This window comes from Microcaecilia unicolor, chromosome 10 (genome assembly GCF_901765095.1).
Source record: "Microcaecilia unicolor chromosome 10, aMicUni1.1, whole genome shotgun sequence".
Classification (NCBI taxonomy): Eukaryota; Metazoa; Chordata; class Amphibia; order Gymnophiona; family Siphonopidae; genus Microcaecilia; species Microcaecilia unicolor.
This window is the reverse complement of record NC_044040.1, coordinates 88423986-88440507: the sequence shown is the minus strand read 5'-3', so window position 1 is coordinate 88440507 and position 16522 is coordinate 88423986. Positions and strand designations below refer to the sequence as shown.

Here is a 16522-nt window from a genome sequence, read left to right as displayed (position 1 = left end):
TCAGGTCCTCGCAGAGGGTCTCCAGCGTCTAAAGCCACTATTGCCCGCTGGCTTAAAGAATCTATCTTTTCAGCTTATTTGCTTGCCGGCTGGCCTCCGCCTGATGCCTTTAAGGCGCATTCCACTAGAGGAATTTCCTCTTCTTGGGCTGAAACTGGAGCACTCTCTCTTCAAGAGATTTGTAGTGCAGGTACATGGGCTTCTAAGCTCTCTTTTGCCCGACATTACAGGCTGGATGTGGCTGCCAGGAGGGACGCACATTTTGGAGCACAAGTGTTGGCGCATGGTGTGGCTTGTTTCCACCCTATCTAGGGATTGCTTTGATACATCCCATCTGTAATGGCTGCATCTGCTTGATGACAAGGAAGGGAAAATTAGGTTCTTACCGTGATAATTTTCTTTCCTTTAGTCATAGCAGATACAGCCATGATCCCTCCCTGTCTGATGCTATCTGCTGTAAATCTATTTCAGGTTCTGTTCGTGTTTCCTGGAGATTCCGTCCTTGGGAGAAAGTCGGAAAACAGTCTTCAGGATTCTTGTTCAATTAAAGGAGGATGACTTAATTCCCTCCAGTTTTATGTTTTGGAGGATGAGTTTATTCCCTCTGGGAGGATGTTTCATTCCCTCCATTCTGAGTTAATGTCCTTTGTTGTAGGGCTATCGTTCGCTGTGAGGAAAGCTTATGTTATTCCCATTGCGGTTTGCCATACTGCTTTGGAAGCTTCAAATACTGAAGAGAGGCAGTGGATCAAGCTGGTATGAGGCACTGAAAAAAGTGTGCTCTCTATCTCCCTCTGCTGGTTGATGGACACAACCCATCTGTAATGTCTGCATCTGCTATGACTAAAGGAAAGAAAATTATCACGGTAAGAACCTAATTTTCCCTTTTGAACTGTGGTGCATTGTTCAAGGTATCATTTAACTTGCAGGTTTATGGCTACAAATGATTTGATGACGGAACTTCAGAAGGATTCTATTAAGCTGGATGATGATAGTGAAAGGAAAGTAGTGAAAATGATTTTGAAGTTATTGGAAGACAAAAATGGTGAGGTGCAGAATTTGGCTGTCAAATGGTAAGTTTTATTAAAATATTTTTTTACATGCTTTGAGTTCGTATTTCTGACTGAATACAGTTTCACTTACAGTTCATATTTTGCTAATTGTACTTGTGTAAAGTAGGCCCTATGAAGTACTCGAAAAGCACATTCCCGATATTGGGCCCCACTAACTAAGTTTGCAATACCCTTCACTTGCCTGTTTATATCCCAGTTGGGGAGGCCTATTCCCAAATCTTTCTCCCACCGCTCTTAACTGTTTTCAATTCTTTAATCATCCCCACTGACCCTAGTGCCTTATACACATCAGAGACAGATGGTTCAGTATCTGAAATCTCCTCAAAGAATTCTTTCAACTTGGACCCTGACTTTTGTCTCAGTGTCTCCCCATCTAGAGAATGTATAAAGTGCTTCAATTGGCAATAAGCAAAAGTGTCTCCCCATTGCAGCGACTCATTACCCAATATTTGCTCTTGCGGTTTTATCTGTTCCTCGACTCCAATTACTTCTTCCAAAGAAATTGCAGAGCATATACAAAAACATGGACTGATGAGACAAAGTCAGCACGGATTTAGTGAAGGGAAGTCTTGCCTCACCAATCTAATGCATTTTTTTGAGGGGGTAAGCAAACATGTGGACAATGGGGAGCCGGTTGATATTGTATATCTGGATTTTCAGAAGGCGTTTGACAAAGTGCCGCACGAAAGACTCCTGAAGAAATTGCAGAGTCATGGAATCGGAGGTAGGGTATTATTATGGATTAAGAACTGGTTGAAAGATAGGAAGCAGAGAGTAGGATTGCGTGGCCAGTATTCTCAGTGGAGGAGGGTAGTTAGTGGGGTCCCGCAGGGGTCTGTGCTGGGTCCGTTGCTTTTTAATGTATTTATAAATGACCTAGAGATGGGAATAACTAGTGAGGTAATTAAATTCGCCAATGACACAAAATTATTCAGGGTCGTCAAGTCGCAGGAGGAATTTGAACGATTACAGGAGGACCTTGCGAGACTGGGAGAATGGGCGTGCAAGTGGCAGATGAAGTTCAATGTTGACAAGTGCAAAGTGATGCATGTGGGTAAGAGGAACCCGAATTATAGCTACGTCTTGCAAGGTTCCGCGTTAGGAGTTACGGATCAAGAAAGGGATCTGGGTGTCGTCGTCGATGATACGCTGAAACCTTCTGCTCAGTGTGCTGCTGCGGCTAGGAAAGCGAATAGAATGTTGGGTGTTATTAGGAAGGGTATGGAGTCCAGGTGTGCGGATGTTATAATGCCGTTGTATCGCTCCATGGTGCGACCGCACCTGGAGTATTGTGTTCAGTACTGGTCTCCGTATCTCAAAAAAGATATAGTAGAATTGGAAAAGGTACAGCGAAGGGCGACGAAAATGATAGTGGGGATGGGACGACTTTCCTATGAAGAGAGGCTGAGAAGGCTAGGGCTTTTCAGCTTGGAGAAGAGACGGCTGAGGGGAGATATGATAGAAGTGTATAAAATAATGAGTGGAATGGATCGGGTGGATGTGAAGCGACTGTTCACGCTATCCAAAAATACTAGGACTAGAGGGCATGAGTTGAAGCTACAGTGTGGTAAATTTAAAACGAATCGGAGAAAATTTTTCTTCACCCAACGTGTAATTAGACTCTGGAATTCGTTGCCGGAGAACGTGGTACGGGCGGTTAGCTTGACGGAGTTTAAAAAGGGGTTAGATAGATTCCTAAAGGACAAGTCCATAGACCGCTATTAAATGGACTTGGAAAAATTCCTCATTTTTAGGTATAACTTGTCTGGAATGTTTTTACGTTTGGGGAGCGTGCCAGGTGCCCTTGACCTGGATTGGCCACTGTCTGAGACAGGATGCTGGGCTAGATGGACCTTTGGTCTTTCCCAGTATGGCACTACTTATGTACTTATGTACTCCCATCTTTTAAATACTGGATTCTCCAAGCCTGACACAAACTTAGGATTCCCCCGAATGGTCATTAATTCCGTGATTCCAGTATCCACTTTCAAACATTTCCCCAAGAACTGCCAAGCGTCACTCAGCGGCGTCAACAACAAACTTTGGCTTAGGTATCTAGGGATCAAAGATCTCTCCACTTGCAACAGTGACACCAAGCGATAGGGAGCATAAAAGGCCTCTTCCATCTCTAGGGGGGTGTATTTGTTCTATTCAAAAAGCCAGTCTCTAATATGTCGCAGTAAACATGCCATATTATATAGTTTCACATTAGGCAAGCCTAGTCCCCCCTGTGACCAGCCCCCCCACAACAGCTGGAATTTAATTTTTGCCTTTTTATTCGCCCAGTAAAATCTCATTACCAGCCGGTAGAAATTCGTCAGATCTTTATTCAACAGCCGAAGGGGGAGGGTTTGCATGACGTATAGCCAGCGAGGAAGAATGACCATACGTTGAGCCCCAAACGACCTATCAAAGAGAGCGGCAATGCTTCCTATTTTTCCAGCTGCTGTTTGGTTTGCGCCAGTAGTTGTTGTATATTAAGTTTATAAAGGTCCCTAGTCTTCGTGGATAACAAAATACCTAAATAATGGAAGTGTCCACTTGCCCACCGCAACGGGACGATCCCAGGCCAAGTTCTATTAATCTCGTCATCAGTAGCCAATGCCTCTGATTTCTCCAAATTTAACTTGAGACCAGAGAAATCCCCAAATTTCTGAAATGCCTCTAATAAAGCTGGCAACGATGTCTCTTGCCTCGTGATCACAACTAATAAGTCGTCAGCGAAGGCTGCCAATTTGAACTTCACAGTACCCGAAGTTACACCATGAATTTCTGAATTGGAATATACTTCTCTTATCAATGGATCCAAATACAGTGCGAACAATAACGGCGACAAGGGGCAACCTTGACGAGTGCCCCTCTCTATCCCCACGTTTTCTGAGCAATTACCATTCACCATCACACTCGCTTTTGGTGAGGAATAAAGAGATTGAACCGCTCCCAAAAACCATCCGTCAAATCCATATTTTTCCATTACTGTAAACAGAAAATCCCATCTTACACGGTCGAAAGCTTTTTCTGCGTCAAAGCTTACTATGAGTGCTGATCTATTTGCCCTACCAGTCTGTTCCAAAGAAAGTAGAATCTGTCTAAGATTCTTAGATACAGCTCGGCCTTTAACAAAGCCCACCTGTGCTTCATGCACAATTCTTGGCAGCACCCGACTCATTCTGTTTGCCAGTATCTTTGCGAAAATGTTTACTTCACAATTCAATAGTGATATGGGTCTATAAGACTCAGGTAAAGTAACATCTCTTTTGGGCTTCGGAATTAATATAATACGAGCTATATTCAGCTGGTCTGGTAGTGACCATTTCTCTACCCATTCATTATATGCTTCCACCATTGGTGGTAGAATGGCCTCTCCCATCGATTTATAGAACTCTATCTTCAAACCATCCAGCCCAGGTGTTTTCCCTGATTGGCTACTTCCAATGGCCCATCCCACCTCATCAATAGATATAGGGGCATTGAACTGTTCTCTCTCCCTATCAGTCAGTCTCGGAGAATCCAGGTTGTCCAAATATAAAGTACTTTCAAGGCCTGAATCATCCCTTTCTGCATATAATTGCTGGTAAAATTTTTTTAAAATATCTCGGATTTCAGAGTCTGAGTGGCATAGTTTACCTGTCTGATGTTTCAAGGCTGCTACTATGCGAGTGGCCTGTTTCCGAGCTATAAGTCGCGCCATCATCTTCCCGCCCTTGCCCCCAAATTTATATAATTGGAATTTATTGTAGGTTTGTGATTTGACCTCACGTTCATGAATTAATGTGTTTAGAGTCACTTGCGCCCCTAGGAGCTCCTTCCTAGTATGAACGTTTGGGGTTTCTCCAAGTCTTTTCCGTAAGTTACGTATATGGGCCTCTAATCTCAAAATTTCTTTATCCCTAGCTTTTTTAAAGTAACTGACATAGCTAATCATTTCTCCTCTCATTACAGCCTTGGCTGCTTCCCAGTAAGAGGAGGCACTCTCAACTGAGTGTTCGTTGTTGGCTTTATATTCAGCCCAATTAGCTAATAGTCTCTCTTTAAAACCTGTATCTTTAACTAAATAGCTCGGAAAAGACCACCAGCGCATTTTCTCCTCCATCCCTATTGGTTGCCAGTTCACCCAAACTTCTGCGTGATCTGAAATGGCGTAAGGTCCTATTCTCGCCTCTCTAACCCCTCCCATCAATGATCGGGACATCAGTATGTATTCTATCCTCGATTGGGTATTATGCGCCCTTGACATGTGAGTATAGTCCCTGTCCTGCGGATGTAATACTCTCCATACATCTAGCAGATCCAGTACAGTGCAGAGATTGGGCAGCCCTCTTGAGGGCCAGTGTCGTAGCGTGGGAGGAGGCTGAGACTTATCCATTTCTGGGTCACACACCATATTAAAGTCCCCTCCTAGAATTAATGGGATGGGGTCTACTTTAGTAAGTGTATCCACCAGGTTTTTATAAAATTTAGCCTCAAATTGATTTGGGTCATATATACTGCCTAGTAGCACCAGCTGTCTAGCTATTATCGCCTTACCAAAAATATATCGCCCCTCTTGGTCTTTAGTCACATCACTCAGTTCTGTCACCAGCCCTTTCCTGATTAAGATGGCTACTCCTCCCTTTTTCCCCTTAGCTGGTGAGGCTACACAGTTTCCTACTGTATAATTGATAATTGTTACAGCCAGAGACCCCCCCCCCCCCCCCCCACTGGAATGGTGGAGGGCCCAGTCATAGAGCTCGGGCTATTACAGACCTTGGCTGAGTCAGAAATCTGATGGCTGACATAACTGGGAGCTTACTGGAGAAGTATGGCCTAGTTTGTAGCCCGGATTGAGGCCTAAATAAGCTAAATTAGGAAAAGTTAGGTCAATAGATATGGAAACAAAATGGAGGATTTCAGCACAAGATGGAAGCCGGAACTGTTACAAAGTGGAATTTTCTCTAATGTAAGTTAGAAAAACAAGTTGAGAAATGAGTGAGTCATGCAAGGTGCAAAGAAAATAGGGAACTAGCTGTCCAAGAGGGGAGGGGGACTTTCCTGTGAGCAAGATTGTGGTCAGCCAGTTTGGAATTTACATTAGAGTCAATGGAATGCATTGGTTTTCTATGTACTCGAAATTGTATATAAGAGAGGGCAAAAACTGAGCACTTTAGAAGACCTTCTGACTTGCTACACGAAGTGCTGTCCGGCCGTCCACCTATCTGCTTGTATTCCTGATCCTACTGTGTTATTGTGGTAAGATATAATTACCCTTGCTATCTGTCTTCTCTCCTTCTTAACTAATGACTAGCAGGATGCTTAACCTCCTGAGGCTAAATTAGTTATGGGTAGGACCCTTACTCATCTACTGATATTCACGGATATCAGGAGTCAGATGAAAGCAGGGGTCATGTTAAACAGAATTATTTTGAGCCTTCTGGAACCCCCTCTTCACCCCCGTGGACAATTTGGGAGGGGGGAGTGGCATGAATATTATAGTCTTGCACTAATGTGCAGACCATGATAACTGGCAAAAAACAAGTCAAGCAGGTATTCTGCACAACTGGAAGAAATTCTGCTCCTTGACTGGAAGCACAGCATAGTGAGATGACACCCTGGTTTTAGAAGTAAGTCTTGTCTGTGTCCTCTCTACATAGTGTGTGGGGAGTTATATTTATAAGCCTCTTCGGTTTTTGTTGTTTTTCAATAAAACCAACCCATTCTCATAGGGCTGGATTTTCAGCTGGCACAGTCACTGAATTAAGTTAAGTGCTGGCACTTAGGTGCCTACTTCGTGTAGGGTAGGTAGGTCTGACTGTGGCTCATAGGGTGGGGTCAAGGGTACTCTTACACCTATCCACAGCCCCAGGCCCAATAACCCTCCCTGATATGCGACCGCACCTTGAGTATTGTGTTCAATTCTGGTCGCCGCATCTCAAGAAAGATATAGTGGAATTGGAAAAGGTGCAGCAAAGGGTGACTAAAATAACGGGGATGGGACGACTTCCCTATGAAGAAAGACTAAGGAGGCTAGGGCTTTTCAGTTTGGAGAAGAGACGGCTGAGGGGAGACATGATAAAGGTATATAAAATAATGAGTGGAGTGGAACAGGTGGATGTGAAGCGTCCACGCTTTCCAAAAATACTAGGACTAGGGGGCATGCGATGAAACTACAGTGTAGTAAATTTAAAACAAATCTGAGAATTTTTCTTCACCCAACGCATAATTAAACTCTGGAATTCGTTGCTGGAGAACGTGGTGAAGGCGGTTAGCTTGGCAGAGTTTAAAAAGGGGTTAGACGGTTTCCTAAAGGACAAGTCCATAACCCACTACTAAACGGACTTGGGAAAAATCCACAATTCCAGGGATAACATGTATAGCATGTTTATACGTTTGGGAAGTTTGCCAGGTGCCCTTGGCCTGGATTGGCCGCTGTCGTGGACAGGATGCTGGGCTCGATACCCTTGGTCTTTTCCCAGTGTGGCATTACTTATGTACTTATGTAGAGGAGTTTGAAGAGGGTGAACCGCAGCAAGAGGAGTCTGATGATCCCTCTCTGGTCAGAGTTTTCTACAGGGACGAACTCCCTTATCTCATTTCTAATGCTTTGGCGGCTTTAAATATTTCTGACCCGGATTCCTAATCTGATGCTGCGGTAAATCCTAAAATGGCCAGCACGCGGAGGCCTTCCAAGGCCTTTCCAGTTCACGAGGCCATTCTTGAGCTGATCTCAGCTCAATGGGTGGACCCTGAGGGGTCGTTCAAGGTGTCCTGAGCCATGTCGCGGCTTTATCCGGTTGCTTCTGATCAGGCAGAGAGATTTATTTTCCCTACGGTGGATGCCTTGGTGACTGCGGTCACCAAGAGGACTACCCTCCCTGTTGAAGGAGGGGTAGCACTTAGCCATGCAGGACCGTCGTTTAGAAGCTTTGCTCAAACGTGCTTTTGAAGTGTCTTTGTTGCCCCTTCAGGCTTCTATTTGCAGTTCTTATGCAGCCAGAGCTTGACTTAGTTGGCTGCGGCAGGCTCAGGGCCAGGACCCAGACGAGGGTTCGCATTTGGAGTCCGTAGTCTCGCATATGAAATCAGGCTTGGCTTATCTGGCTGATTCTCTGTACGATCTGGTCCGAGTGTCGGCCAAACAAATGGCGCTGGCTGTTTCTTCTCGCCTGTTGTTGTGGCTGCGCCACTGGGTGGCTGATCTTGCGTCTAAGCAGCGGTTCACCCGTTTGCCCTTTCTGGGTAAGCTTCTTTTTGGAGAAGATCTGGAGAAGTTAGTTAAGGATTTGGGTGACTCTAAGGGTCAGCTTCTCCCTGAAGATCGGACTAGAGCTGCTTCACAGACTGGGTCTTCCCGTCCTCGTTCGAGGGACGCCTGGCAGTTTTGTCCGAATCGCCCTTCCTCTTCTTTTCCCTGAACCGTTTTCAACAATGTTCTTCCTTTTGCGGAGATAAGAAGTCCGCGTTGCCTTCCTTGTACTTGGGACCTTCTGGCCGGACCTCCCAATGATGTGGCGCCGGTCCACTTCTTGCTTCCCCGGATTGGGGGTCGGCTGACCCTCTTCTACGAGGAGTGGGCCAAAATTACTTCGGACCAGTGGGTCTGGGATATTATCAGAGAAGGTTACAGGCTAGAGTTCGCCTCATCCGTGGGCGAATGGTTTTTGGAGTCCCACTGTGTTTTCGCCCTCAAGCAGGCAGCTGTCGAATCTACTCTTTGCACTCTGGTGGATTTAGGAGCGGTGGTTTCTGTGCCACCTCCCGAGGTGCGGACTGGGCGTTATTCAATCTATTTCGTAGTTCCTCGCAAAGGAGGTTCCTTTCGGCCCATCCTCGACCTCTGGTATGTAAATCAGTGTTTAAGAGTATGGCATTTCCACATAGAAACGTTACGCTCCATTGTGGCAGCTATTTAGCCGGGAGAATTCCTAACGGCGTTCCATCTCAAGGAGGTGTATCTTCATATTCCCATTTGGCCTCCACATCAGCAATTTCTGCGCTTTGCCATTCTGGGGCATTATTTCCAGTTTGTCAATGCCCTTTGGCCTGTCTACTGCTCCTCGAACATTCTCCAAGGTCATTGTAGTAGTAGCAGTGTTTCTGCGGAAGGAGGGTATCAGAGTGCATCCCTATCTGGACGACTGGCTGATTCGGGCGGACTTGGTGTTGGAGAGTTGCAAGGCGACCGATTGAGTCATTGCTCTTCTGCAGTCTCTGGGCTGAATTCTCAACCTCCCCAAGAGCCATCTCATTCCTTTGCAACAGTTGGATTATCTAGGGGCCCATTTCGACACAAAGCTGGGACGGGTTCTCTCCCCAAGGAGCACATTATCAAGCTTCGCTGCCAGATTTACCATCTGGCACGTCTAGTTCCTAAGGTCTGGGATTATGTCCAGGTTTTGGGATCCATGGCGGCGAGTCTCGATGTGGTCCCAGGGCCCGGGCTCTCATACGCCCTCTGCAGTCTTCGCGCCTCAGCAGATGGTCTCAGGATTACCTGCAGGACTTCCTTGGCTTACCCAGGCTCGCCGCAGTTTAACCTGGTGGCTTCAGGGCCCTCATCTTCGGAAGGGCATTTCTCTAGCAACGCGTCAGTGGATAGTAGTAGTCACGGATGCCAGTCTCAGGATGGGGAGCTCATTGTCTTCACCATTACGCCCAGGGCGCTTGGTCAGCACTGGAAGCACCTTGGCCAATCAATCGTCTGGAACTTCGAGCGATAGGGAACGCCCTAATGGCCTTTCGGACACTGTTATGCGACAAGGAGGTTTGTGCGTTTTCGGACAATACGATGGCAGTGGCTTACATCAATCGTCAGGGAGGCACTCACAGTCCAGCCTTGGCGACCGAGGCAGATCGCCTTCTCCGGTGGGTGGAGAGGCATCTGGTTTGCTTGTCAGCAGTGCACATTGCGCATCACAGCAATGTGCAGGCAGATTTTCTCAGCTGTCACTCCTTGGATCCTGCGGAATGGGAGCTGTTGGTGGAGGCGTTTCAGCTGATATGTTGGAAATGGGGGGGGGGGGGGGGGGGTTCCTGGGATCGACCTCATGGCGACTCAGACGAATGCCAAGGTCGCTGTCTTCTTCAGCAGGCGGAAGGAGCCCGGGTCCGCAGGACTAAACGCTCTCCTACAACCTTGGCCGAAGGATCTTCTTCTCTATGTATTTCCCCTGTTGCCCTTGATTGGCTGGCTGCTGCAGTGCATCAAACTTCACTCGGGCTGGTTCATTCTAGTGGCTCTGGATTGGCTGCAAAATCCTTGGTATGCGGACGGTGCGCCTTCTGGTGGAACTGCCCTTTCGACTTCCGGATCTTTCCGGTCTCCTTCAAGGACCCATTCAGATAGAGGACCCCTGCCGCTTTGGTCTTATGGCCTGGCTCTTGAGCATGCATGTTTGAGGAAAAAGGGCTGTTCTGGGGTAGTTATCACAAATCTGTTGCAGGCTCGCAAGCGGTCTTCCTCTGCAGCATATGCTCAGGTTTGGCGCTGTTTTGTGGCATGGTGTGAGGCTTGCGCTTGGTCTCCTGTACAAGCTTCGGTTCCTCAGCTTTTGGCTTTTTTGCAGGATGGTTTGCAGAAAGGCCTAACCTATAAATCTCTTTGTGTTCAGGTAGTGGCGCTAGCTTGTTTTCGTGGTAGAGTCTCTGGTTTCTCCCTAGCTGTGCACCCTGATGATGTGCGATTTTTGCGAGGGGGTTCTGCATGTGCATCCTCCTTTGTGTCATCCCTCACCATCCTGGAACCTTAACTTAGTTCTCAGGGCTTTGCAGAGCCCGCCATTTGAGCATTTGTGTAAGACTTCAGAGAAAGATCTCACCTTGAAAGCGGTGTTTCTGTTGGCTATGGCTTCAACTCGAAGGATCTCTGAAATTCAGGCGCTCTTGTGTCATGGTCCTTTTTTGCAATTTTCGGAGGCAGGAGTGACTTTGCGACCTGTGCCATCCTTTTTGCTGAAGGTCTTATCGGCCTTTCATCTTAATCAACCTCTGTTTCTTTCTGCCTTTCGAGAGGAAGACTATCCTTCAGATTTCCACACCCTTCGTTGCTTGGATTTGCGCAGGGTCCTTCTCCACTATTTGCGAATGTCTAACGATTTTTGCCAAACTGATCATCTGTTTGTGCTTCTTTCAGGGTCTCGACGTGGTCACGCTGCATCTAAGCCAACTATCGCTTGGTGGATTCGGGAGGTGATTTCTTCTGCTTACTTGTTGTCTGATCGGGTGGCTCCGGTTTCCTTTCGAGCCCATTCTAGCAGGGCGCTTTCTACTTCCTGGGCAGAGACTTCCGTTCTGTCCCTGGAGGACATCTGTTGGGCGGCTACTTGGGCTTCGTTACACTCTTTCTCGAAGCATTACAGGGTAGATGTAAGGCCAGATCTAATGCTTTCTTTGGGGCAGCGGCCTTATCTTGGGGGGGGGGGGGGCGGCAACGGGTTCCCTCCCTATCTGAGACTGCTTTGGTACATCCCACCAGTTCATGGATTTATGTGCTGCCTGCGCTAAGGAAGGAAAAATGTCTTGCCTGATAATTTTCTTTCCTTTAGCTGCAGCAGATGAATCCAGGATCCCTCCCTGGTTTCCGTCACCATTTCCCCTTTTTTCAGCAATGTTTTGATGGTTTCTATTCTGTTTAGATTCCTCTGGATTGAAGCAAGATGTGTCTTACCTGCACTTTTCCACATGTTCTACTGTTAACTACTGTTCTTTTCCAGCTGTTGTATTCTTCCTTGTTATGTTTGAGGAAGGTTTCTTCTGGTTTGTGCCGGTGTTTGCTTTGTGATCAGATATATACTAACCTATGAAGGGGCTGGTAGTCCACTTTATCTCTCTAAGTTAGTTATCTCTATCTCCAACTGCTGGTAGATGGATATAACCCACCAGTTCCTGGATTCATCTGCTGCAGCTAAAGGAAAGAAAATTATCAGGGAAGACATTTTTCCATCTAAATAACTCTGTATGAGAGATTACAACAAATAAATATATGTTGTGCAGAATAGACACTTAGCAGCTAGTAATTCACTATGGACCACAAATCCAGAGATGAACCAGTCTTTTACAGATAAAAGCCTAGACGTGGTAAATCCTGTTATCTCACCCTGCAGTCCGTATTGCAGAATCTGATTCCACCATTGAGACTCTAGCAGACTTTCCCTGTGAGTATTATCTCAGTCCAGGAATAAAATCCAAGGTCTTGACTCTGTATACTGCTTACAGTCTTTTGGGTAAGGCCTCAGTGTTGCTGCGGAATTGGCCTTGTTAGCTTATTACAAGGAATTCAGTTCTCTGGTGTTTAGAAATCGGTCACTCTCTCTTCTCAGAGCCATCTGTTCACCAACAGGTTTTCAGCTCTCTTTGGTCCAACATTGGCATCTTTCTGAGTCAGAAGATACCTATGGACCAATCGCAAACGGTGTAATTCTGTCCAGCAGAATTCATGGTCATTAAGAGAGGCCTTATTAGCTCAGAAATTCTTATCAGATGGTAGCAGACCTCCCTCTTGATTCTCATTAAAAACCTGGAGCCATGGTCTGTGAAGTAAGCTCCTCAGCTCTTCCCAGGAGATAACTGGAGGTTAGTTTGCAGGAAACAACCTGTCCTTGGATGAAGTCAACATGGATATGCCACGCAGTAACTTTCTTTTGTAGAAAAGCTGGTTTCAGATGTATCAAGGCCACAGGCTGTAGAATCCATATTAGTTATAAAAGAATGGTTCAGGCTTGTATAGACCTCAGACCATCAAAAGTGAGAGAGCAGGAAAATACCCCTACAGTAGCTCATTGTAAGTTAAATTCTTTACCCGTCCTGAACATGCAGGTGTTATCCCCTCTTGCCAGTAGATGAAGGCAGAGATCCTTTTCCAGTGACATTACCGGTATAAAGAGGGCTTGTGCTCATTGGCAATTTAGCAGATGGTAGGTTCAGGCTAGTGCTCCTGGTTCCTGTCCTAGCTCCCAGTACTGTAGGCTGAAGGCTCGACCAAGCTGTGAGGCAAATGGTCATCTCCCAGATCCACGGACTGGACCTGGTCAAGCATGGGGTATGGCAGTCCTGTCCCAAGTTGTGTAGCTGGGTCACCCTTCCAGGACCCAGCCAGGCTCGACCCTGCTTAGCTGCCTCCTTCTTCACACGGCTGCTGCTTCTTTCCACAGCAGTCTGGCTGCTTTGAGCCTCAGCTCCAGGCCCTGAGAACTTCCAGGACTCCTTCCTCCCTCCTTTCCTTTCACAGAGGCACATTCAAAGCGCAACGTTTATAAGTAAGGGCTTTTATTTTCTTGCTTCAAGTCAACATAAATGCCCAGGCACACCTTAACTCCAGGTTGTTTAGGGCTTGCTACCCAAAGCACAAGTCAGGTTCAAAACAGTCCATATAACTTCACTTCACTTGACCTAAGATTACTTCTCTCAGGGAACAGTACATTATCAGAAAGAAAACACAGTAGCTTGGTAGGTTGCAGCCCAAACCTTTTCAGTAGGAAACAGTTTACACAGTCTTTCTTGCACCTCCTTACAGCACAGTTACCCAGCTTGGTTCCCACCTGGTTCAGGCTGGGGTTTCAATTGTGCCCAGCCCTCTTTCTCTCCCAGGGCTGCACCTGTTCCCTCTTTAGTAGAGATCTTCCCCAGCGCCTCAGCCTCTCTCTTCCGGTCTTCCACCAGTCTCTCCAAGGCACAGCTAGCCACCTCTTACAGCAGCTTTTCGGGTTTGAGCCAGAGCTCCAATCTCCATCTGTTCCTCCTCTAGCCCTTCAGTAATCTCCATTTTATCCTCCTCTTCAACTTCCCCTGCCCCCAATCTCTCCAGCTGGCCCTCATCACCTTCCTTAGAGACCATTTCCCAATCTTCTATCTCCTCCCCTAACTCTTGCACAGCCGGGTGGGGAAGAGAAGGATTCTGGGACTGGTAGTTCCTCCCCTTCTTCCTTAACCCAGCCAACCTCTCTGCCTCTGGTAGCCCAGCTTTCTGAATGTGGGTGTTGTGCACATGAAATCTGCCCCGTTGGGATTCCCCGGCTCCCTGCACCCCCTTTCTTCGTGCCTTCCCGGATCCCCTTTCACCTGCACTCTCACAGTTGTCACCCGTGGGTGATCACCATGAGTCATCTGGCTCAGCCCTGCAGGTTCCCCCCCCCCCTACCTTGCTGCCCTTGCACCCTGTTGAGTGCTGTCCCTAGGCTCCTCTGTAGCTCCAGGCAAACCAGATTGGCCGGGTTTGTCTGATTCAACTTTATTCCCTTGCTTCTGGAGTTAAGCTAATTAAAAAAAAAAAAAAAAAAGACAGACATGCCTGAAGGAGCAAAGCAGGGGACTGGCAGTACATGACTTATGCTGTCAGACCTACTGGAGCTGGCATCTGAGCATAGCTGCCAGTTCTGTGCTCTTCCTGTGATGGACGGTTTGACACTGGAAATGGCCCCAAGGTGATGTCCAGAGTATTGGGAGGTTCCTTGCTTTGAGGCATCAGGACCTGTGGTCCCCATGTCTTTGATGAGAACTGCAGTCATTTTGTTTGCCATAGGGTTTTCTTTTGCTGCAGCAGGAACTTGCACAGCCCTCAAGTATTTGCATGTAATAAAAATGTAAACCACTTTGGTTGTATCATAGAAAGGTGGTATATCAAATCCATCGCCCATTGCTTAAGTAATTGGATTGGGGGGGGGGGGTCATTTGTTCCTCCCCTGAGCCCCGGCCACTGGAGAGGTCCCGATTGGAGTCTCTGGGTCCCCTGAGCCTCATTTGACTCCAGCAGCTTGTCCTGTTGTTTAAGCAGACTCTGGTGGCAGAGAATGACAGGAACCGCAAAGTGGATGCCCTGGTCACAAGGAGCTGTATGAAAGACAAGTGGAGTAGCAACTCAAGCTGGGGTTCTCCTCCAGTGCTGCTAGTGTGCAGGCTGCCATTTGTGGTGGATACATGGCAAGGGCCATGCTGCAATGGTTACAGCCACTTCTAGAGTCCCTGGGATGTCCCACATGGAGTCAGGTGTGGCCTTCTTGGCTGATGTCTTCTATGATTTAGTGCGCTCCTTATCTCGTTCTGTGTCCTCTGCCTTGGTCAGCTGGAGATGGCCCTGGATTTGCCATTTGGCTGCAGATACAGCCTCTAAGAAACTTCAGTTAGCTGCCCTTTCGGGGGCGGTTACTCTTTGGAGAGGACTTAGAGAAGTTGGTTAAGTACATGGAGAATGCCCGGCTTCTTAGGCTCCTGAACTGTGTCAGAAGGGGGGCCCAGTGGGGGCCTAAAGGCTGCTGTAGGGGCAGGGTTCAGTTTTGTTTGGGCAAGGGTTCTTCAGGGCTGACTTCAGGCAGCAGGGGTTTTTTTTTTTGGGGGGGGGGGTCCAAAAAACAATGGGCGGGTGACCTGGGGGGGGGGGCTTTCTGGTGTGACTGGTGGTCCCAGGTCTGCCCTGTGAGGGTGCGTGGGGGCCCATTGTGGCTGAGGTAAGGATTAGCTCAGTGGTTCCCAAACCTGATCCTGGAGGCACCCCAGCCAGTCAGGTTTTCAGGATGTGTACATGAATGTTCATGAAATAGATTTGAATGAGGTGGAGGCAGTGCATGCAAATCTCTCTCATGAGTATTCATTGTGGATATCCTGACTGGCTATGTGGATATCCTGACTGGCTGAGGACACCACTGCTCAGTCATTTTGCTCCTGGAGCCGCTGAGACCCTGGAGTATCTGGGACTCCAGATTGATAGGACTCCCAGATACCCCATTGGATGCTCATATTCAAGGTGACATGCTGGGTTTTTAAAATAATGTTTGCTGCCCTCAAGCCCTTGTTCAGTTAATTACTTTCCCTGTTGCTTGCTCTGCATCTTGCTTTGGATCATTAATAAGACTGGGTAGTCTGGATCCAAGATGGCCACACATACCTGAGGAGCGTGCAGACTCCCTGCTTCCTTTTCAAAGAAATGCCTAAACGCCGTGGTAAGGAAGCGATTCAAGCCTCCCCGCTGCCTGCGTCCCCTATTGTGGGCCCGATGGATCGACACGTGAGGAGTCTGGGAGCTGGAGGAGTAGTCGGGAGCGGACCCAGTGGAGACGCCTGCTTGAGAGAGGAAACAGCGGCATCTCCTGGGCTTGAGATATCATTGAGCCTCGACGAAAGAGCTCCTCTCCCACAACTGCAAAGATCAAGTTCTCCTCTTTCTGAATCGATGGTGCCTTCTCTGAGAAGTATGCAAGGCACCATTTTGAGTGAGGCTCACTTACATCGGGGGGAGATTGAAGGAGACGGATTAGAAGTGCACGCCCGGGAAAATCAAACTTGTTGTGAGTGAAACGGGTGATGAAAGTGCTCCTGAACCTGAAATGACATCTGAAATTTCTCAATCTACGCTGGTATCTATTCCTGACTTTTTAATCAAGAAGCCTACTGAGGTAACTTCAGACTCTTTATGGTCTTTAATTTCTGATCTAGGCAAGACTTTACTTTCACAAACTGTTGTTCTTACACAGAAGTTCTCGCAA

At 47.3% G+C, this 16522-nt stretch overlaps 1 protein-coding gene across 1 annotated transcript in view; it reads left to right on the top strand.

Annotated features, from left to right (window-relative positions):
* The window catches only part of CAND1 (cullin associated and neddylation dissociated 1), a 369709-nt gene that overhangs the window by 26926 nt on the left and 326261 nt on the right, over positions 1–16522 (top strand). The window contains exon 2 of the mRNA XM_030215618.1: positions 930–1073. Within this exon, the coding sequence (XP_030071478.1) occupies positions 930–1073 (144 nt within the window). The remainder of the gene's footprint in view (positions 1–929; positions 1074–16522) is intronic.